Source organism: Chrysemys picta, chromosome 9 (genome assembly GCF_011386835.1).
Source record: "Chrysemys picta bellii isolate R12L10 chromosome 9, ASM1138683v2, whole genome shotgun sequence".
Taxonomy (NCBI): domain Eukaryota; kingdom Metazoa; phylum Chordata; order Testudines; family Emydidae; genus Chrysemys; species Chrysemys picta.
Genome location: NC_088799.1, coordinates 61,676,073 through 61,696,622, shown reverse-complemented (window position 1 = coordinate 61,696,622; position 20,550 = coordinate 61,676,073). Strand labels below are relative to the sequence as shown.

Below are 20,550 nucleotides of genomic sequence, written 5' to 3'. Positions count from 1 at the left end.
TTGGAGTCTGACAAGTTTCTGATCCAAAACAACATCTCTGCTGTCCTTCGCTTTGGTTTAGCTCAGCTAGGGCAGGGGAGCTCCACTGCAATGGAGACTGAAGGGCAGGATTCTCTGGAGTCTCCTACAAGTGCCCAGATACAGGCCTTGTCATGTCCGCACAGGCACACGAGCTGCACAGGACCCACAAGTCCCCTTGGGATAGGAACAGCAGGTCCTGACCCACAGTAACTGCGGGTCCTCATGATGTTTGCCCAGGTGCATCCCACTTGTGCACATGGGTTTGGAACATTTTGGCCACCAGTCTCTTCTGGGCTGTCCATGCACCCGCCTGTCCTCACATCCCTGCCCCAGGAGACGAAGGGAGAGAAGCTCCAAGCACTAGTGACCACTCTATTTGCTCACAAACTCAAAAGCCAATAGAGAAAGAGCTGAATTCTGAAGGAGCAGAAGAGGAAGGCAAGATGTAGGATCCAAACGTCTCAGAAAGCCATCATTAGTGAAGGTAAGTTACCGCTCACTTTTTGGCACATACTGTCCATGTGAACTCCACTCGTGGTACTTAACTAGCAGTTCCCAGACCAGGGGGTGGAGTGGCCAAAGAGTCCTAGCCAAAGAGAGTCTGTAGAACAGCTGTCCTGAACTGTGGTCTCACTTAGAGGCCAAGTCCAGAGACTAGTGCTGGGTGAAGGTGTGGACTGAGCTCCATGTTGCTGCTCTGCAGATTTCCGTCAGAGGAACACCCCTGGGCACATCAGTGAAGCTGCGTTGGGCCTAGTAGAGGGGATCCTGGTACCTGGGGAAGGGACAGGCATGCCAGTTCATAACGGAGTTGGACACACTTATGATTGCCAGCTAGTATTCATGCTGTTGGGGCAGGGAGTTGGGGTCAGGGTGAAGGATCTGCAGGATATTGGGCCAGGATGCTGGAGAGTGGAACAGGAGACTACAGACAGCCATAGCAGGTCTGTGAACCAGAACAGTCTCACCCCAGAAGGGACTACGCAACACTATGGCTGTGTCTTATCTGCCCTTCTTGAGACCTCTGGGGATGACAGGTGTCTGGACCCTGTCTTGGGAAAGGTAAATGTCACAGAGCACATCACTTACCACCAGACTGGTGCCGCCTCCTGGTCACTGTGCCCACTCCTCTGCTTACCTTCCAGGCTTCCTGCCATCAAACAGCTGTTTGGCAGTGCTTAGGACTTTCCAGGAGGGAGGGGGGAGGAGAGGGGACGCGTGAGTTCAGGGGAGGAGGCAGAGAAGAGGGGGGAACTTGGGGGAAGGGGTGGAATGTGTGCGGGAAGGGGGCAGGGACTTTGGGGAAGGGGTGGAATGGGGGCAGGGCAAGGGCAGTGCAGGGGCAGGGGGGTCGAGCACCCACCAGGAACAGTGGAAGTTGCGCCTATGGTTCTGGGGAGTAGCTCAAGGCTGACACTCCCATCCATGGCCGGCACCTTATCACGCCTTCTCCGTAGTCTGCCTGCACCCCCTCTCGCAGCATCAGGAACTGCAGTGTCCTCTTCGTGGCTCAGGCCTCCAGCCACGTCACTGGCTGTATTTAGCTCATAGTCTTGACATTTCCCTAGCAGTGTTCCCTCTAATTTTTCCCACCATAGGCGCCAACTTCTAATGGTTCTGGTGGGTGCTCAACTCCCCTCTGCCCCCGGCCCCGCCCCGACTCCACCCTTGCCCCGCCCCCTCCCACCACCATTCAAACCCCTTCCTCAAAGTCCCCCCCAACTCCGCCCCCATTCCAACCCTTTTCCCAAAGTCCCTGCCCCAACTCGGTGGCCGGAGGAGGAATTACATCACTTCCCGGCTGGAGCCCATCGAAGCTGCAGCGCCCCCTCGCAGGGAAACGGGTTAACAATCGGTTCTAAAACTGCTTCAAAATTTAACAACCGGTTCACGCGAACCGGTGCGAACCGGCTCCAGCTCACCACTGGCCCCCCTCCCTGCCCCTATTGGACTCTTTCCCCAAATCCCCGCCCTACCCTCGCCCCTTCCCCACCTCCTCCCCTGAGTGCACCACGTTCCCACTCCTCCCGCTCCCCTCCCTCCCGGAGCTTGCTACAGCTGTTTGGCGGTGACAAGGGCTGGGAGGTAGGCAGAGGAGCTGGGACACAGCGTGCTCAAGGGGGGAAGGCAGAGGCGGGGGGAAAGGGGAACTTGGCTAGGAGACAGCACCTATGTTTCCCATCCATGTGCAGAATGAATTTTGTTATGTGCACCAATATGGAGGTGATGTGGCAGGGGTGGGGCCGAGGGGTTCAGAGTGTAGGAAGGGGCTCAGGGTTGGGGTGCCAGGGGCGTGAGGACTCTGCTCTGGGGTGAGGCTAGGGATGAGGGTCTCAGGGCTGGGTCAGAGAGTTGGAGAGCAGAGGGGTAAGGGCTCCAGCTAGGGGTACAGGCTCTGGGATTGGGTCAGGGATGAGGGGTTTGGGGTGCAGGCTACCCTTGGGCTACAAGGGGGAGAGAGGACTCCCCCCAGCTCTCTCCCCCAACAGCAGCACCAGGTAGCTATTGATGCTGCTCTGCCCTGAGGCTCTTCTTACGTGGGCCTACTGGGTCCTGATTGGCCGCTCCTCCACAGCCCCTTCCCTATTGGCTGCTTTTCGTGCAGCTTCTCTCGGCTGTTTTTAACCCCTTCTCTGCCAGTGTACGGCGGATGCCCCATCATGGTAAACTCTTGTTGTTTGGACTCCAGGATGGGCACTATGACCCCCAGAGTTTTGGAAAACACCAGGGTGGATTTCTTGTCATTGACTTGCAGGCCTAGGGTCTGAAACAGGTCAGGGATGGTGGTTAAAGCTGATGAGACATCCAGAACGGATCTCCCCTGACAAAACCAGTCCTCTGGGAGTGGTTAGCTGTGCACCCCCAGAAGTCTGAAGCAGGCTGCCACCACTGCCAGGCAGTGCTGGAGGCTCTGAAGACATATGGAGACCAAAGGGCCATGCTCTGCGTTGGCTCTGTTGGTGTAGGCACTTTGTAGAAGCTGGATGGAAGCATATGTGAAAACAGGAATCCAGTGTCCTGGCCCCACATCTCAAACTTGGGGGTCCACAGGGGTTGCTGTTTGCTAGCACCACCCTGCTCCCACCAACCAGCTTGCTGCTAACTGATTGAGGGGGGAGACATGAAACCTGAAGCTACCTCATGGAAGCCTTCCCTGTGCCCTGATTGGAGGAACACCAGGACTGCTGATTGATCAGGGCTTCCTATTTAAACCCAAAGAGCAGCACAGGAAGTTGTCTGCACAACTGGGCTCTTCTTGGCTGCTCTCTTGGAACTTGGCTCCTGTCTTGTTCCTGGTCCTTGTCTCTAGACTCTGACCCTTGGCTTGACTCTCTGACTTCAGCTCCAACCACTAGACCTGGCTGCCTATGTTCCAGCCTGGAAACCTGGAGGCCAACAGCTGGAACCAATCATGGGGGCTAGGAAAGGGACGATGGAGGGGCATCACTGTCCTGAATTACATAGGATGGGTCTGTGTAGAAACCTCAAGTCCATTGAGGGTACAGCCCTCCTTCCCTTTGGGATGAAGAAACAACATGAATAGAAACCCTTTCCCCTAGATTCCTGCATTACCTCTTTGATGTCTCTTGGCTGGAGGAGGGAGGCTACCTCTGCCCTCAGCAACATCTCATGAGAAGGGCTACTGCAGAGGGATGGGGAAGGTGGATGGGAGAGGGCAGGGTCATATGTCTCCGTAGTCATGTGTGGGGATGCTGGGGTGGTGTTGGGGAGGGTCCCTCGCTCAGCTCTGAGATGTCCGCAGAGTAAGACATCCCATGGTAGAATGAACTTTCACCTCAGTGTTGCAGGGACTTCAGCGGGTACTGATCCTATGGCACCAAACCTAGGCCTGGCACTTGATGGCAGGAAGTGGGGCACCTCAGCCATGCCAGGAACACTGCCATAGGCAGCCCTGGAGGCCATCAGCCTCCCATCCTGGGGTTGTGACATTGGGGTCCTTGCTCAGGGCCTGGGCTTGTGATGTTGATTGTGCCAAAGGCAACTACACTCAGGTGGTGAGCATTAGTGCATCCAGAAGCTCCTGAACAGGGGTGGGCACTGCCCTGCTGGGGCCTCAGCAGCAAGGGGAGGTGTGGGTCTCATGGCTCCTTTCTATCCTTCCTGCCTGGCTCTGAGGGGGAAGCTGGTGCCAGAGGTTGTTCTGGGAGCAAGTTTCCTGCCTGTTGTAGGAAGTCAGCACTGAGAGGGTGCAGTCAGCAATGAGGCTGCAATGCTAGGTCCCCAGGACATTGACCAGCCTTCAGATGGGGTCAGGTTTCCTGCCTGCAGAAGACCAGAGGCTCAGCACTGGGCTGGAGCCCTGTCTCTCCAGTACACAAAGGGACTGGTGCACTACAGCTGAGGGGCAGTCTTGCTTGGTGGTCTCCCTGTGCCCTGAGTCCAACAGCCTATCACTGATTGCCCAGCAAAAGTAGAGTCAGGCAGCTGTTCCTGGCGCACTAGGGCCTGCTAGTGATGACTTGGCAGATGCAGCAGCTCTGGGGATATGGCCTGCTCCCAAGCAGAAGAGGCTTCTGGAACATCTGTCGGTAGCTAGTGTGAGGCCCTCACATGCAGAGCAGGGCTTCGTGCCTGAGGTCCTGGGCTCAGCCAGGAGGTGAGAAAGAGGGACCTCAGCACCCTGCAGCTGGTACATGGCTAAAGTGAGTGCGTGTTGCCAAGAGGGCAGACCAGCTGCCAAGCTGTGTGGTATGCTTGGTAAACGAGCCAGGGATGCTTCTGACAGAAGGGTCTGCTCTTGGAAGGGGGCAGGCAACACTGGATTCCTACTTGCTGGGTTTGCTCCCCCACAGATGCTGCTGGTCGGAAGGTCTCATATGGGGTGCACACCCAATCAGTGGGGTTCACATACACAACACTCAGAGAAGAAGGTCTTGTTTTCCTGGCAGGGAATACTGAGGCCGGGATACTGGGGCTTTCACCTTCCCAGTCTTAACAATTGCTCTGGAATTGTTGCCTCTCTGGCCACCCCCAGACATAGGTTAGTGTCTCCTCCAAAGGCTGTCTTTATAGACAACCCTGCTAAGGGAGGTGTGTCAGTGGCAGAAAGGGGGCCTAAGATGAAGGGGTGAGGCTGCTGTGAGGAAAGCCCATTCCAAGCCGGGCTTGTCCGGGCCGGGCCAGGCTCAGAGGACAGAGGGGTGTGTTGCCCAGTGTGGGGAGGTTGCTCAGGAAACCTCAGTTTACAAAAGAGCCAGAAAAGCTTCAGAGGAAGTGAGCAGCCTGATGGTGGGAGCAGGGCCGTGCCATGGTGGCAGGGGACACCTGGAGCTCACTGAGCCAGAAAAATGTTACCATGGGGAGGCGGGAGAGATGACCACTCTAAATCTGGGATGGGGCATTGTGTCAGGGAGGCAGGCAGGCTGGTTGCACAGTTAAAGCCAGGAGCCAACGGGCCTCCCTTAATCATGGGTAAGTGCAGCTGGTGAACTAGGGGAAGTGTTTGAAAGGTGCAGCCAGTGGGCAACGGAGCTGCTTGCCAGGGCCAGTCCGGCCAATGCCACCAACCCTCCAGGCCCCTGAGTTCCACCTAAGCTAGTGTGAAGCTTATTGCTAATGGTGCTGTGCTACACACAGTGCCACGTGTCGCCACACAGCTCTGTGGTGACAAGCTGGGCAGTCAGACCCTTCTCTCAGCCCAGGTTCCCTGCTAGTGGACCCTTCCCCCACCAACGTATGGTCAGGACACGTGCCCCAGCACCTCGTCCCTGCATAGTGCTTTGGGCGGGGGGGGGGGGAGGGAGGTAACCATAGCGGGGTCCTTCCCCTGCCAATTTCCCAGGGTGGGGAATTAATGGTACCCTCTGTTAGGAAGATGGGGGTTGCTGAGCAGTAGCAGAGCAGGCTCTTCCCAGCCCAATCCCGTTTCCAACAGTGGCCAGGACCAGTTGCTTGCAAGGAAGGTGCAAAATGCCCTGATGTGGGTGGTTATGGGATAACCTGCCCCCTGGGGCGTTTCTTCCTGACCCCTCAGCTAGCCACCAGCTTGTGGTGTGAAGTAGGAGGGTTCCCACCCCATGGTGCCAGAAGGCAGCATGGTCCAGTGGAATGGACATCGGGTTTGCAGTCAGGACTCCTGAGTTCTGTTTGTGGTTCCGCCTGTGACCTTGGTCAAGTCAAGTTTCCCCTCTGCCTAGTCTGTAGACAGTCCCGGCTTTAGGCCGATTCAGGCAATTCCCCTGAATCGGGCCCTGCGCCTAAGAGGGCCCCGTGCCCTTGCCGCCACCGGTACGCAGTACCAGGGCGGCTGGCTTCTCCAGGGGGCAATTTAAAGGGCTTGGGGCTCCCAGCAGGGGCTGGAGCCCCAGGCCCTTTAAATTGTCACCGGAGCTCCACTTCTGGAGCCCTGGGGGCTATTTAAAAAGTCGAGGGCTCCCCTTGCTTCTACCTCCCCGGTCCTTTAAATAGCTGCTGGAGCCTTGCCGCTTCCCCAGGGCTCCCTCGGCTATTTAAAGGGCCGGGGAAGTGGCAGCAGGGGAGCCCCAGGCCCTTTAAATAGCCCCCAGAACCCTGGGGTAGCGGGGGGCTCCGGGGGCTATTTAAAGGGCTGGGGCTCCAGCTACCTCTGCCACCCCAGTCCTTTAAATAGCCGCTGGAGCCCCACTGCTTCCCCAGGGCTCTGTAGCTATTTAAAGTGCTGAGGCGGTAGAAGCAGGAGAGCCCCTGCCCTGCCCGCAGCCAGCCCTGCTGCACCCCCTGCCCTGCCCGCAGTCAGCCCCTGATGCACCCTCTGCCTGCACCAGCCCTGCACCCCGTCCTGCCCCCAGCGGCAGCCAGCCCCTGCTGCACCCCCTGCCCACAGCCAGCCCCTGCTGCACCCTCTGCCCGCACCAGCCCCACACCCCTGCCCTGCCCGCAGCCAGCCTGTCTCCAGCCAGCCCTGCACCACCCCCTGCCCGCACCAGCCCCTGCCTGCAGCCAGCCCCGCACCCCCTGCTCTGCCTGCAGCCAGCCCCACACCCCCTGCCCTGCCCGCAGTCAGCCCCTGATGCACCCTCTGCCTGCACCAGCCCTGCACCCCGTCCTGCCCTCAGCGGCAGCCAGCCCCTGCTGCACCCCCTGCCCACAGCCAGCCCCTGCTGCACCCTCTGCCCGCACCAGCCCCACACCCCCTGCCCTGCCCGCAGCCAGCCTGTCTCCAGCCAGCCCTGCACCACCCCCTGCCCGCACCAGCCCCTGCCTGCAGCCAGCCCTGCACCCCCTGCTCTGCCTGCAGCCAGCCCCACACCCCTTGCCCTGCCTGCAGCCAGCCCCTGCCTGCAGCCAGCCCCACACCCCCTGCCCTGCCTGCAGCCAGCCCCTGCCAGCAACCAGCCCCGCACCCCCTGCCCTGCCCGCAGCCAGCCCTGCACCCCCTGCCCTCCCCACAGCCAGCCCCGCACCCCTTGCCCTGCCTCCAGCCAGACCCTACCTCCAGTCAGCCCCTGCCCTGCCTCCAGCCAGCAATGTACATAATATATCATTTTGTTATTATTTATATAGTTATGGAAAGTAAATAATACATGGAAGAAATGAAAGGGGTTTTTTTTTAGTCATCCCTGCCGGGGCCCCGCTGAAAATGTTTGAGTTGGGCCCCGCACTTCCTAAATCTGGCCCTGTCTGTAGATGGTGAGCTCTTGTGATTGCCCCTGTAGCTGCTGGCAACACAGGGCTCTGATCTAGGCTGAGGCAGGGGCCGTCTCTCCCTATGTCTGGGCCATGCTTGGCAAAACAGGGCACTGCCCAGGTCTTTGTAGCACCTGGCACAATAGAGCCCCTACGGCTCTTGTCTAATGCAAACAAGGTTTGATTCTGGGGGGTGCAGCGGTGGCTGCCTGCCCTCCCTGTATAGTACACGCGACACTCCTCACGCAGCCTGTGCCTACCGCTAAGGGCAGGGGCTGGGCAAGGAGGAGGCATCAGAGCCAGGCAGGGAGAGAGGAGGAGGAAGGGAACCAGCGGCCCACTGCAGGGGCAGCAGTCTGTGGCCCCAGGCGAGCGAGGCGTTGCAGGGCTGGGGCCAGCTAAGGGACGTACCAGGAAGAGAAGAAAGTGAGAGATCAGCCCACGAAGCTCCGCCGGCGCAACCCAGCAGGCAGAGTGCAGGGAGCAGCCGCGCGGGGCTCGGAAGGAAGGAAGGAGAGGAGAGGGGAAGCAGAGAGGAGGGCGGGGCTGCGTGTGTGTGTTAGAGAGAGAGCGAGGTATAGGGTGTGTGGGGGGGAGGTGCTCTGTGTGAGAGAGAGGCGCGCCGTGTGTGTGTGTGTGTGAGAGAGAGAGAGAGAGAGAAGCACGCTGTGGGGGTGTGTGTGCTGTGTGTCGGGGGGTGCGCTGTGAGTGCCCTGTGTGTGTGAGCGTGTTGCTCTGGGGGGGGCGGTGTCTGTGTCAGAGAGGCACACTGTGTGTTGTTGAGTGTGGGTGTGTAGGGGCATCTGGAATGGTTGTAGACCCCACTGTGGAGGGTGCCTGTGGTGCTTGAGAAGGGAGCAGACAGTGTGGGCAACAGCCTGGCAAGCGTAGGGAGGAGTGGAGGAGGGGTCTGTGGCACGAGCAGGGCAGACGCAGGCTGGGGGAGGGGTATAGTGGCATCTGGGAGGCCGGCCACCTTGCTGCAGGGCACTGGATAAATGACCTTCCCTCCTAGCCCCACCCTTAAAGTTGCAGCTAAGCCTTCGTCTTCAGCAGTGCAGGGGTAAGAGCTAGCATGCAAAGTGGCCCACCCTGTGCATGGCAGTGGGCTAGCACTTGCACTGGCCAAAGCATGCAGCCAGCGTGCAGGGATGGCCAGGGCCTGGCTCCCACCACAGGGAAAGGGCAGGCAGGGCGCACACACTGCAAAGCCCCCAGGGCAAGGCTGGCAATCAGCAGAGTCTGCCCTCAATGCCCCCTGACGAGGCTGTGCCGAGGACCCCTGGTTGCATGGTAGCAGTGCGCTCCCTGCCTACTGCCCTGAAGCTGGGCCTGGCGAGGCCTGGGGGTGTTCCCAGTGGTATCATCCTGTGGCTGAGCGCAGACAAGGGGCAGGTGGGATCAGCCTCTTGGGACGCTGCTCTGGAAGAAGGCTCCAAGCAGCGCAGACCTTGGCACTGTATCTGCAGTGCAATCTCTGATTGCCCTAAGGCCAATGGGGTTGGCTGTTCTTCCAGTACATTGGTACTGACAAGAGAAGCCAGGCAAAAGAGACGAGTGCTGTTGACAGGTGCCCTTCTCCAACACCCCAGCCTCTGTGCTACACCCCAAACTGGGGATGGTTTAGCTTCCCTATCCCACAGCGTTACCACGATGGGCCATATTCTACAGACAGATGCTAGCACAACTCCCTTTTGGCTTCAGGAAACGTGCTCAGGGCTGGGAGCCGGCCAATCAAGGGCTCTAAGCTTGCATCCTCCACACTGATGGCTGTTCATATTTCCATGTATTTCCCAACCCCTACTCTCAAGCAAGGGCTCCTAGTGATCCCATCCTTAAGAACCATGACTACTCCTCTGCCCCTGTGCTACATGTGGGGGGTAACATGCATGCAACCCAGGACTGCCTCCCCCCTGCCCAGCACCACCACCTCCCCTGCCATTCCAATACTTTTTAAACAAGGGATGCTCCCAGTGGTTTGATGCTGGGGAGTGGGTCCCCCATGCTGTGGAGCCAGATTTCCTCTGCCAGCAGCAGAGAGGAACAGGGTAACAAACTTGCTCCCCAGCCGCCCATGTGGCATGCATGACTGGCACAGCCCAGTCCCCCTCAGAGCCAGCTCCCCCTCCCAGCCAGGACATATGGGTCCGAGGCCTTTGGAAGGTTGCTCTGATCAATGTTTTCCCACCAGCAGAGTCACAGGGTGCCCACAGCCCCAGCTGGGGAAGAGCCACAAGGCAAGGGCAGGGGGAGAGCACAAGGGGCCACACCCAGTTAAGGGGGCTGGAGAAGAGGGCCCCATGGAGTGCACCTGCTCCTCACACCCAGGGTCTTGCCTCATGTTGAAAAGGTTTGCTAGAATCAAAGGCTACCCAGTCAGAGGAGACAACAGGGCACGAGGCTCTGACCCCCACAGGTCTGTGCTGCCCCAACCAGTGGCCATGGTGAAGGCTGGGGCATATGACTTATGAGGAGAGGCTGAGGGAACTGGGGTTATTTAGTCTGCAGAAGCGAAGAGTGAGGGGGGATTTGATAGCAGCCTTCAACTACCTGAAAGGGGGTTCCAAAGAGGATGGAGCAGGCTGTTCTCAGTGGTGGCAGATGACAGAAAAAGAAGCAATGGTCTCAAGTTGCAGTGGGGGAGGTCTAGGTTGGATATTAGGAAACACTATTACACTAGGAGGGTGGTGAAGCACTGGAATGGGTTACCTAGGGAGGTGGTGGAATCTCCATCCTTAGAGGTTTTTAAGGCCCGGCTTGACAAAGCCCTGGCTGGGATGATTTAGTTGGGGTTGGTCCTGCTTTGAGCAGGGGGTTGGACTGGATGACCTCCTGAGGTCTCTTCCAACCCTAAGCTTCTATGAAGACATTTCAGCTCACAGAATACTTGTGTGGGGAAAAGCCCAGAGCTCTGATGGAGAAGAGGGGATGGGGTGTGTGAATGCTGCCTGCTCTGCACTTCACCCACTCCAGTCCCCCAGCAAGGAATGCAGGAGTGCAGGGCAGCTGCCGCCCACACCCCTGCAGTCCCTGGCCACTGGCTGTTCAAGGGCAAGCCAGGACACATGCAGTGCTGTGATGAGAAAGGGTGGGGTGGGACAGTACTAGGCTGAACAGGAGCTGTAAGCACGGCAGTGTGGAAGGTTAGAGCAGGGAGGCTGGGCTGCATAGAGGGGAGGTACCCTCTCCCACCCCCTGCCCCAAGTAACAGGCTAAGGCCAGAAAGGTCCAGTGTGATCATCCTGTGAACTGCCCCCAGATAATTCCCATAGCAGATCTGTTAGAAACACAGCCAGTCTGGATTTAAAAATGGTCACTGAGGAAGGATCTACCACAGCCCTGAGTAAATTGTTCCAAGGGTTAATTACTCTCACCAGTAAAAATTTACACCTTAGTTCCAGGCGGAATTAGTCTAGCTCAGGGGTGGGCAACCTTTTTGGCCCGAAGGCCACATTGGGGTTGCAAAACTGTATGGAGGGCCAGGTAGTGAAGGCTATGCCTTCCCAAACAGCCTGGCCCCTGCCCCCTATCTGCCCCCTGACTGCCCCCCTCAGAACCCTCAACCCATCCAACCCCCCTCGCTTCTTGTCCCCTAACTGCCCCCTTCCAGGACCCCTCGCGACCCCACCCCATATCCAACCCCCCTGCTTCCAGTCTCCTGACTGCCCTGACCCCATCCACATCCCCGGCCCGACAGCCCCCCTCCCCGACCCCACGCCTATCCAACCCTGTTCCCTGACCTCTATCCACACCCCCGCCCCGAAACTCCCACACTTATTCACCCCCCCCCCACGTTCCCCGTCCCAACCGCCCCCTGTTCCCTGTCCCCTGTCTGCCCCCCAGTACCCTCCAGCCCAGGGGGGGTACCTCAGAGCAGCATGTCTGGCAGCCGTGCTGCCCGTCTGGAGCCAGACACGCTGCTGTGCTGCTCGGCAGGAATGTGCAACCACGCCACCCAGCACGCTGCCTGCACGGCGGCGTGGCTGCAGGGGAGGGAGGAAAGTGGGGGAGGGGCCGGGAGCTAAAGGGCTGGGTAGGATGGTGGTCCCGCAGGCCGTAGCTTGCTCACCTCTGGTCTAGCTTCAGCTTCCAGCCACTGCATCGTGCTATACTGGTGTGCTAACCTGGAGAGCCCACTATCAAAGATTTGGTCCCCGTGTACGGTACTTATCGGTTATGATCAAGTCACACCTTTAGCTTCTCTGTGTGAAGCTAAACAGACTGAGCTCTTGGAGCTTGTCACTGCACATCAGGTTTTCTAATCCTTTAATCGTTCTCGTGGCTCTTCTCTGACCCCTTTCCAACTGATCACAGTCCTGCTGGAGTTGTGGGAACCAGAACTGGACACAGGATTCCAGTAGCCAGCGCACCAGTGCCAGGTAAAATAACCTCTCTGCTCCCAGTCGAGATTCCCAGTTCATGCATCCCAGGATTGCATTAGCTTTTTTGGCCACATATGGGGAGCTCATGTTCAGCTGATTATCCACCATGACTCCCAAACCTTTTTCAGAGTCTCTGCTTCCCAGGACAGAGTGGCCCACCTTGTGCATATGGGCGACACACTCTGTTCCCAGCTGTGCACATTTACATTTAGCTGTATTCACATGCATATTGTTTGCTTGCACCCAGGTTATCAAATGAGCCAGAGCACCCTGTCTCCATTCCCAAATCCTAGCCTGCCTCCATACCAGGAGGGACTGCCCACCCTTCCCCTAGTATTCCTGCTCTGCTCCCCCCGGAAAATCCAACTGTCCTATCTGCAGGGATGGGGTGTAACACAACATCAGCTAGAACAGGTGAGCCCAGCCAGACCTGGCCCTCACTTGGGGACGGAGGGAGCAGCATTGGGTGGGACAGCCTTGCTGCTAGCAGCCAAGCTCTGCTCTCCTACAACAGACTAGTTCAACTCCCGCCCCCCTGCAGCCTGCCTGGAAGGGCCCAGGGGTGGGGGCGAGGCGCAGAAACTGCACAGAGGAGCCTACAGCCAGGGCATTTATTGGGGAAGGAGCTTGGTTCCAGATGAATGCAGGCCACTGTGTGGGTGCAGGACAGTGCCCCTGCCTCTGGGGCAGGAGCATGGCACAGTGTCCTCTGCCCTTACCTAGGGCCAGCCTGGCCCACTTGCTCACCCAGCAGCTCCTAGCCCTGCCAGGGCCTGGCCACACACTTCACAGCCACCCTCAGTCTCTGCGCTGCCATGGGCAGCATGACCCCTCTGGCCTAGCGAGCCTTCTTGTGGGGGCGCTGGTGGTGCCTGGAATGCTGAGGCGTGGGCACCAGGGCAGCGCTCCCTCTGCGGGTGGGCATGGTGCTCTGGGGGCTAGCGTCCTCAGCAGATATGGGCTGGATGATGTGGCCTGGCTGGGTGAGGATGCGGGGGGCTGTCAGCTTCTGGAAGGCTCGCTGTGTGTTCCACGTGGGCCCCACTGGCGCCCGGATGCTCCGCTCAAACTGCTGGCGGCGGTCGAAGGGGAAAGGGACCTCATTGACCTGCCAGAGGGGGAGATACAGACAGGGTCAGCACCCTGTCCTGGCACCAGACTGGGTATGGCTGGTCCCGCTAGGGCAGCCAGGACATGCTAAGGGGGTCACTAGAGACCCACACTAGAGGGAGAGCTGCCTGCGCTGGGCTCCGCATAGGCTGGATCTTCGCTCCAGGCTCCCACTACCCCAGTATTCAGGGGTGGTGGGGACTCAGCCCCGAAGCAGAGGAGAGCCCAGCTGTGATGCTGGCTGCTGCAGGGAAGCTGTGGTGTCAGTGCTGCTCCTGCCTGCTGCAGCTGGAACCCTGGCACCCCCACACAGTCAGCTGAGGCCAGGGCTCATGGAGGTTTGGTGCGACTGGTCCTGGGAGGGAAGTGATTCCTGAAACAGCCTCCTTGCTGGCCAGAGCGCCTACCCAGCCTACTCTAAGCCTGTGCACTGGAGCCACTGTGGTTCTAGTTGTCCCCACAGTGCCCTTTGGTCTGTCTGAGGGCCAAACAACTCCTTCCTATCCAGGGACTCATCAGGGAGAAACTAACCTCTCCAGGACCTGCCACCAGGGCAGTCAGGGTTCCCCTTACCTGGTGTGCTGCAGCCAGGATGTTGCGCTGCTGGCTAATGATGACATGGGGCAGGTGCTGATCTCTCCTCGGTGGCCCCGACACCGGCTTGATGAGGAACCTGAGAGACAACGAGACAGATTAGGCTGCAAGGCTCCAGTGAGGGGCGAGACATCCCCCCATGCCCTGGTCTTGCCTGTACGTACCGCTTCCTCTTCCTGGCACTAGGCCGCAGCCCCGTGCCACCCCACTCGCCCCATCCGGGTAGAACCAGATCCATGGCCTGCGGCTTCCCCGCCTGCTCCACCTTGCGCTTCTCTTGCAGGAAGTCAGCAATGACATCATCCCCCGCAAAGGCCTCCTTGATCACCAGCCTCTGGTCTGCAGCCTCCTCCTCCTGCCAGAGAGAGATAAGCACCCATGGCACCCGCCTACCTCCCTTCCCAAGACAGAGACCAGCACCCATGGCATCTGCCTGCCCCTCTCCCCCTGCCTGAGACAGAGATCAGACCCAGGGCACCCGCCTGCCCTCTCCCTGAGACAGATTAGCACCCATGGCACCCACCTGGCCCCCTCACTAAGACAGAGATTAGCACCCATGGCACCTCCTCCCCTCCCCACTCCTTATAGCAGCAGGCAGCACGGAGCCCAGCTCACCTCGTCCTGCACAGAGACCGGCTGGGCAGGACACTGGATCACGTGGGACTCCCCAGCCAGGACCGCCTGCAGATTGATCATCTTCTGCTTAGGTGCCTTCTTGGCCGTGTGGCCACCCCCAGCACTGCCCTCTTCCTCTGACTCCTCCAGTGTCCCGGTGGGCCAGGGCTGCTCCTGCTCTTCTGCCCCCTCCTCCTGGCCCAAAGCATCTATCTCCTCCAGCGTGCACCGCCTGCCCCGCTGCTCGGACAGCAGCGGCCCCTCCAGCCCCTGGGCAGGTTGTTCCACTCCAGGATCCGTCTGCACATTTGACAGCAGCTCTACAAACAAGTGTTCCTCCTCCGCTTCGCCAGCACCTGCAGAGAGCACTGGGTGAAGGACAATACTACCCGCTGTGGGTATAACAGGCCCCAAGGATGGCATGGGGGGGCCCAGCAGGCTGATGGGTGAGAGATGCTGCTCCTCCCAGAGCAGCAGGGTGGCAAGGGATTCACACAGCCTCTCTTCCAGCCCAACCAGCTCCTGACAGATGGTGGTAAGGCGGCTCCAAACCTGACTCCTGTCCTCCCACCACATCGGGCCCAGGGCCTGCCCACCCACCCCCCCCAACCTCCTCCCCCGACATCCAGCCCTGGGCCTGCCCACTCTCCCGACATCAGGTCCCGGCGTGCCCACAATGGGGCTCCGGGCTCCCGACATCTGGCCCCAGCCTGCTCACCCTTGGGCTCTGGGCTCCCCGCCTGTTGCCGTGTACATCGTCTTTGCTCAAAGTCTTGTAACAAGATCTCCTCCTCTGACACCTCCTCTCCCTCATTCCCAGCATCCTCTGGGGCAACAGACTCTCTGGGGTCCTTGGGATCCTCCTGCATCCCAGAGTCCTTTGCTTCACTGCTGGGTTTCCCCAACATCCAAGGGTTGGCTCCGTCCATGCTGGGCTGCACCTCATTGATGGAGTCCGGGAGGAGGCCTTCCCCAGCCACGTCGCCCTCCTCTTCGCCCTCTGGCTCCATAGGCACTTTCTGGGTCAGCTCCTTGTTCCTGGCCAGCTGCTCCTGCATGGCCTTGCGGGCCTGCAGGGACATGGGAACACATTCACAGCCAGGCCCAGAAAAGCCCCCACACTGCCCCCAACACAGAGCCACCCTTCCCCCAACAGCTCCTCACCTCCAAGTTGTACTTGGCCATAATGGCTCTGGAGCGGGCCCATTTCCCCTTGTTCTGGTGCTTGAGGCTCATCCTCTCCTGGGGAGGGAAGAAAGCAAAGAGAGGCATCAGCAAGGGCTTCTCTGGGGGGCTGGGGAATCTCAGGGTGCAGAGAGTCCCCGAGGCATCACCTCAATCCTGCTTCTCTCCATCTCCTCCAGCTTTGTCAGGGCAGCCTCGGGGTCTAGCTTCCGCAGCACCTCAAACTCTTTCAGGGCCTTGCGACTCATGCCCTTCTGCAGCACTCGGTGGTACCTGCGCAGTGAGAGCAGAGCAGCCAGAAGGTGAAGGCGCCAGCCGAGCTGCCCTCCCACAGCAGGAAGTGAGAGAGCTCACACTGGCTCATCTCTAACCCGCCCTGCACCTGAGCTCCAGGGCAAGTGGAACCCAGGGCTCCTAGCAGGCCCCCCAACCTCCCCACACACTAACACCTGCATGGCCGGCTCCTTACTTCTTGCTCTTGATCTTCTTCTCTCGTCGGGCCTTGGCCTCATAGTAGGACTGCAGGGCACGGGCCTTCTGCAGCTCTGCCCGGCGCAGCTGAGCCTGAAACACACAGCACAGGGTGACGGCCAGCTTCAAGGGGGGCCTGCACCCCAGGGGGGCACGGACAGGGAAGGCATGGCCCACTCACCTCCTCCAGGCTCATCGCCCGCAGCGAGGCCTCTTCCAGAGGCGTCAGCAGCGGGTCCGTCACCGGCTGCTGCGTCTTATGGAGAAGACTGAAGATCTCCTGCTCCAGCGGCGTTCGGGTCTTCAGGACAAGGAAGGCAGCAAGTGAGCACATACAAGGTGTGCAAGGGCAACCTCATTGGGATCTCCCCGACCATGGGCTCTGGCCATCCCACCCACAGGCCCAGAGGGAGGGAGGGATTCCTTTCTTCCTGCGGGCCCCAAGATTAGCAAGGGGAGCCACCAGCCAGTCTTAGCAGCCCCACCTCAGTGAGGGCTCAGGTGACGCCCCACCTCAGTGAGGGCTGCTAGTCACATGGGAGCCCCCAGCCTCAGCCAGCTCCTCACCCTCAAAATAACCCAAAGGAGTGGGGGCCATTTCACCATAGCTCCTGGGAGGCGATGGGGAGGACACAAGGCGGGGGGGACGGGGGGGACACACACCAATTGAACCCAAGGCTCCGGGGGTGAGGAGGGGGCACCCAGACAAGTGTACTATAGATCACTGGGCAATTTCCACAGAAGGGTCAGGGAGACATCCCCATTAACTGCCCCTATCCCTTTGCCCTATCTGGTCCCCACTATTGTGGGGATTTCAGGGTGCAGGATCGGGACCCCCAGGTGGTGGGGGTTAGGTGGGTGGGGACTTGGGTCTGGGGACTTCCTGAGGCCAGTCTGCTGGGGCAAAGGGGGCACAACAGCAAGAACCTGCCGCTTTCACAAGGCTTTTGGTGAAAATTCAACATCAGCCCGGGGCTGAAACCAAGCCAGGCCTGGTGCGTGGACCAGCCACCCCCAGTCAGTACATGGGGTGGGCACCCCCAGAATACCAGGCACAGCTAGAAAGCCTCCACTATCAACACAGGGCACTGCCCAGCAGCGCCCTGAAGGCTAGTCTTGGCCATGGTCAGAGAGGCAGAGGTGAATGACAAAACCCAGCAACCCCTGGCTCAGTCCCCAGTCCAACCCCTCGCCCCCCAACACTCCCCAGCCAGTGCCCCAGAGGAAGCCCCTGCGCCCCAGGGAACACAGGGGGGAGATGGGATGCAGAATGTCCATCTGACAGCCCTTTGTCAGCCACCCAGGCATGTGTGCTCAGAATCCAGAGGACACCTTTCATCTCAGCCAACAGCCAGCACCAGAACACAGCCATCTCTGTGGCACTACGCAGCCGCTGCCTAACATGCACAGCAACATGCACAGCTGCTCAGGACAAGAAGCGGCCAAAGCCAACCAAAACCACAGGAGAAATGTGGGGACTGAATGGGAGGGATTCCCTGTGGCAGTGTCTAGAGAGGACTCCCGGGTGATTCCCCCCCCCCAGAGAAAGCCCTGGGACCCTGGGGGAGCGAAAGGCTGATTTCCCACCTCATCTGAAAGAGGCTCCTCAGAGCCCATCACATCACTGGGACCTACCTGGGCCTCCTGTTGTGGGTGCCCCAGAGAGCCAGACTCTCCGTGCACAGCACAGACCCATTTCTCAGCTCTCACTTTTACAGTCCTAAGAGTCCTTCTTTGGGGGGAGAATTTTACAAGCAAGCGTGCAGTGGTCAGCGAAGCCTTTGCATTTCCCTTGGACTGCTCGGCGAGGCCAGGCCCAGAGAACCCCTTCAGCCCTTGCACTGCTGGCAGGGCAGTCACAGCACGTGCTTCCCTCTGGACTGGAGGCCGTTAGGCCCTGGTGCTGAGCCTTACACACAGCTGGCTATGGATTCCCCATGCATTTACCTCACTAGGGACTGGGACTGCTGGAGCAGTCTCCTGCCTCACCGGGGACCAGTGCTGCCCCAACTTGCACTCTGCACAGGGGGAATGTTTGTGGAAAGGCTGCAATGGTCTCGCAGTTTGGGGGAAGGGGACCCCACCCCAGTGGAAGGGTCCCTTGTCACTGGACAGCTCCAGCACTGCAGAACTTGAGGGAAAGAGTGGAAATCTTGTTAGGGAGAGGGTCTTGCTGGGGTGGGAAGAAGGCAGAGCTGGGGGGCTGCGGACTTTAACAAGGCAGCCCCCTCCCACTTCCCTGTCCCATCCCAGCAGGTGCTGAGAGCAGCTGAGCAGTATTCAGCTGAGACTGTGGTGTCAGGACCCTGGGTTGAGGTCAGGAACTTAGCAGGAAGAGAAGGGAGCTGCAGAGAGAAAGGACAGCTCTGACCTGCTCCCTCCTTCCCGAGTGAGGCCCCGGACAGTTTGGAATCTATTTGGCCCTGGGAAGGTTGAGAAGGAGACTACTCAGATTTAGGGGGCAGAGAGTAAGCCAGCAGAGCTTGGGATGGCCACACACCACTGCCCCCCAACCTTCACCGTGCACGCCTGTCTGCACTGCAAAGTGCTGTGCATCAGCTACCAGTGTGGAACGCGGGGCAGAACATGGGGAGGTCAGCTCCAAGTAGCCCAGCTGTGTGTGTGCCCAGCCTCACACTGAACCTTCCCCCGGAAGCTGCATGGCTTGCCATGGCCCTGCTGAGCTAGCATAAAAGCACAGACACACACACCCCGCATGCCGGAGCTGGCACTGCCCCTCGTTCTCACCGTGTCTCTCAGCTGGCTGGTGTGAAGTTCAGGCCTGTCTGCCACAGCAAGGCTGGCCTTGGGCTCGCCCAGTGCTCAGAAGCCTAATGCGCTCCTGCTCCACCAGTACCCTCAGGGTTGGGATCAGGCACAAACCACCCCCAAAGGGGCATAGACACCTGTGCTGGTGCTGACACCTCCCCTCCCCCGACGCCATGCAACAGCACCCACCTTCCAGCTGGTCAACACCTCCTCGATGGGCGCAACCCTCATCTGCTCCTGCTTCAGGGGGAAAACCAACTGCTCCGCTCGTCGGTTCTGCAGAACCACCTGCTCCCACTTGGCAACGGCCTTCGAGGTCTTATTGTAGGCAGCTTCCCTCACAACCTGCAGTCACAAGAGAGAGTCTGAGAGGACAGAATAGGCCTCAGGTCTGCGATGACACCAGGCGCCAAGGTCTGGATAGCAAGGAAACCCAGCAAGTAACCCAGATGGGGAGAGGCACTCAGCTCAGCCACACAGGACTGAGACCAACCATCACTGGTTATCTCCATGGCTGCCCCCTGCTCACTCCCAACTCACTCCCACCCTGCTCTGCCCTTGACCTACCCCCATCACCTCAGGCACTACTGGCTCAGCCGGGATGGACGGACAAACAGACTCTTACCCGCTCTGACTCTTCTTTGCTGAGTGGCAGCTCCACGGACTTTTTCTGCTTGACTCTATTCAATTGCTTCTTCACAATGCCCAGGGAGGACGAGGCCCGGATGGACCCCAGCAGCTCAGGCAGGACCAGCTTCTCCCCGGCACCTGCAGGAACCAGTGCAGTCAATGCAGGCAGGATGTCACAGAGCTCCCAGCAGAGGGCGCCAACAGGGAACCATCTGCTGGGTTCCTGCGCCCTCCCCCTACGCAGCCCATTGCAGGCAGCTTCCCACACCACCACCTTGGAGTAAGGATGAAGTGACCCAGTTAAGCAGGGGGACCCCTGCCTGAGAGCTGCAGAAACAGTTTGGAGAAAGGCTCATCCCATCCCATCTTCTCCCCCACCAGAAGGAACACACCTTCGCAGCTGAGGTTGAACTCGGACACCTGCAAGCTCGCTTCTGTGCGTTCAGCCAGCTTCCCCCTAGAAGAGAGGAGGCAGAATATATGGGGACCCCTGGTGTGCAGTCCACCAGCACCCCTGCCCATGCAATGCCCCCACTCCTGGTCGCAACAAGCAGTCCAAACGTAGAGGAGCCAAGTGCACCACAGCCCTCCCAAAAGTGTGAGAGAATGTGGGATGGGGGGGGGGGGGGAGGCGAGCACAATGTTCCCTCTAATTTTTTACATCCATGTGCAGAATTAATTTTGTTACGTGCACCAATATGGAGGTGATGTGTGGCGGGGATGGTGCCGAGGGGTTCAGAGTGTGGGAAGGGGCTCAGGGCTCGGACAGAGAATTGGGATCTGGGGGGTGAGGGCTCCGGCTGAGGATGAAGGCTCTGGGGTGGGGCCAGGGATAAGGGGTTCGGAGTGTGGGAGGGGGGCTCAGGGCTGTGGCAGAGGGTTGGGATGTGGGGAGGTGAGGGCTCTGGCTGGGGGTGCAGGCTCTGGGGTGGGGCTGAGGATGAGGGGTTTGGGGTGCAGGCTGCCCCAAGGGAGAGAGGACTCCCCCCAGCCCTCTGTCGCCACAGCAGCCCGGGGAGGGGCACCTCTCTCCCTGGCGCGGCCCTTGATAGTCTGCTGTGCAGCCATGCAACTTAGAGAGAACTTAGCCCGGGGGCCCCCGTAGCCCCGCCCCTGGCCAAGCTGGAAGCCTGAACGGGCCGGAGAG

At 59.4% G+C, this 20,550-nt stretch overlaps 1 protein-coding gene across 4 annotated transcripts in view; it reads right to left on the bottom strand.

Annotated features, from left to right (window-relative positions):
• The window catches only part of UTP14A (UTP14A small subunit processome component), a 43,057-nt gene that overhangs the window by 20,282 nt on the left and 2,225 nt on the right, over nucleotides 1-20,550 (bottom strand). For 2 of the 4 annotated variants that reach the window (XM_005310911.5, XM_065556340.1), the window contains 12 exons: nucleotides 19,796-19,860; nucleotides 19,399-19,541; nucleotides 18,963-19,118; nucleotides 16,186-16,305; nucleotides 16,003-16,097; nucleotides 15,683-15,806; nucleotides 15,513-15,590; nucleotides 15,067-15,418; nucleotides 14,349-14,704; nucleotides 13,898-14,088; nucleotides 13,713-13,812; nucleotides 12,627-13,137 (listed from right to left, as the gene is read on the bottom strand). In XM_005310911.5, the coding sequence (XP_005310968.2) occupies nucleotides 12,868-13,137; nucleotides 13,713-13,812; nucleotides 13,898-14,088; nucleotides 14,349-14,704; nucleotides 15,067-15,418; nucleotides 15,513-15,590; nucleotides 15,683-15,806; nucleotides 16,003-16,097; nucleotides 16,186-16,305; nucleotides 18,963-19,118; nucleotides 19,399-19,541; nucleotides 19,796-19,860 (2,050 nt within the window). In that variant the 3' untranslated portion in view covers nucleotides 12,627-12,867. Of the gene's footprint in view, nucleotides 1-12,626; nucleotides 13,138-13,712; nucleotides 13,813-13,897; nucleotides 14,089-14,348; nucleotides 14,705-15,066; nucleotides 15,419-15,512; nucleotides 15,591-15,682; nucleotides 15,807-16,002; nucleotides 16,098-16,185; nucleotides 16,306-18,962; nucleotides 19,119-19,398; nucleotides 19,542-19,795; nucleotides 19,861-20,550 lie in introns of those variants that run through there. The other 2 variants (XM_008175172.4, XM_042853363.2) reach the window with 1 other exon arrangement.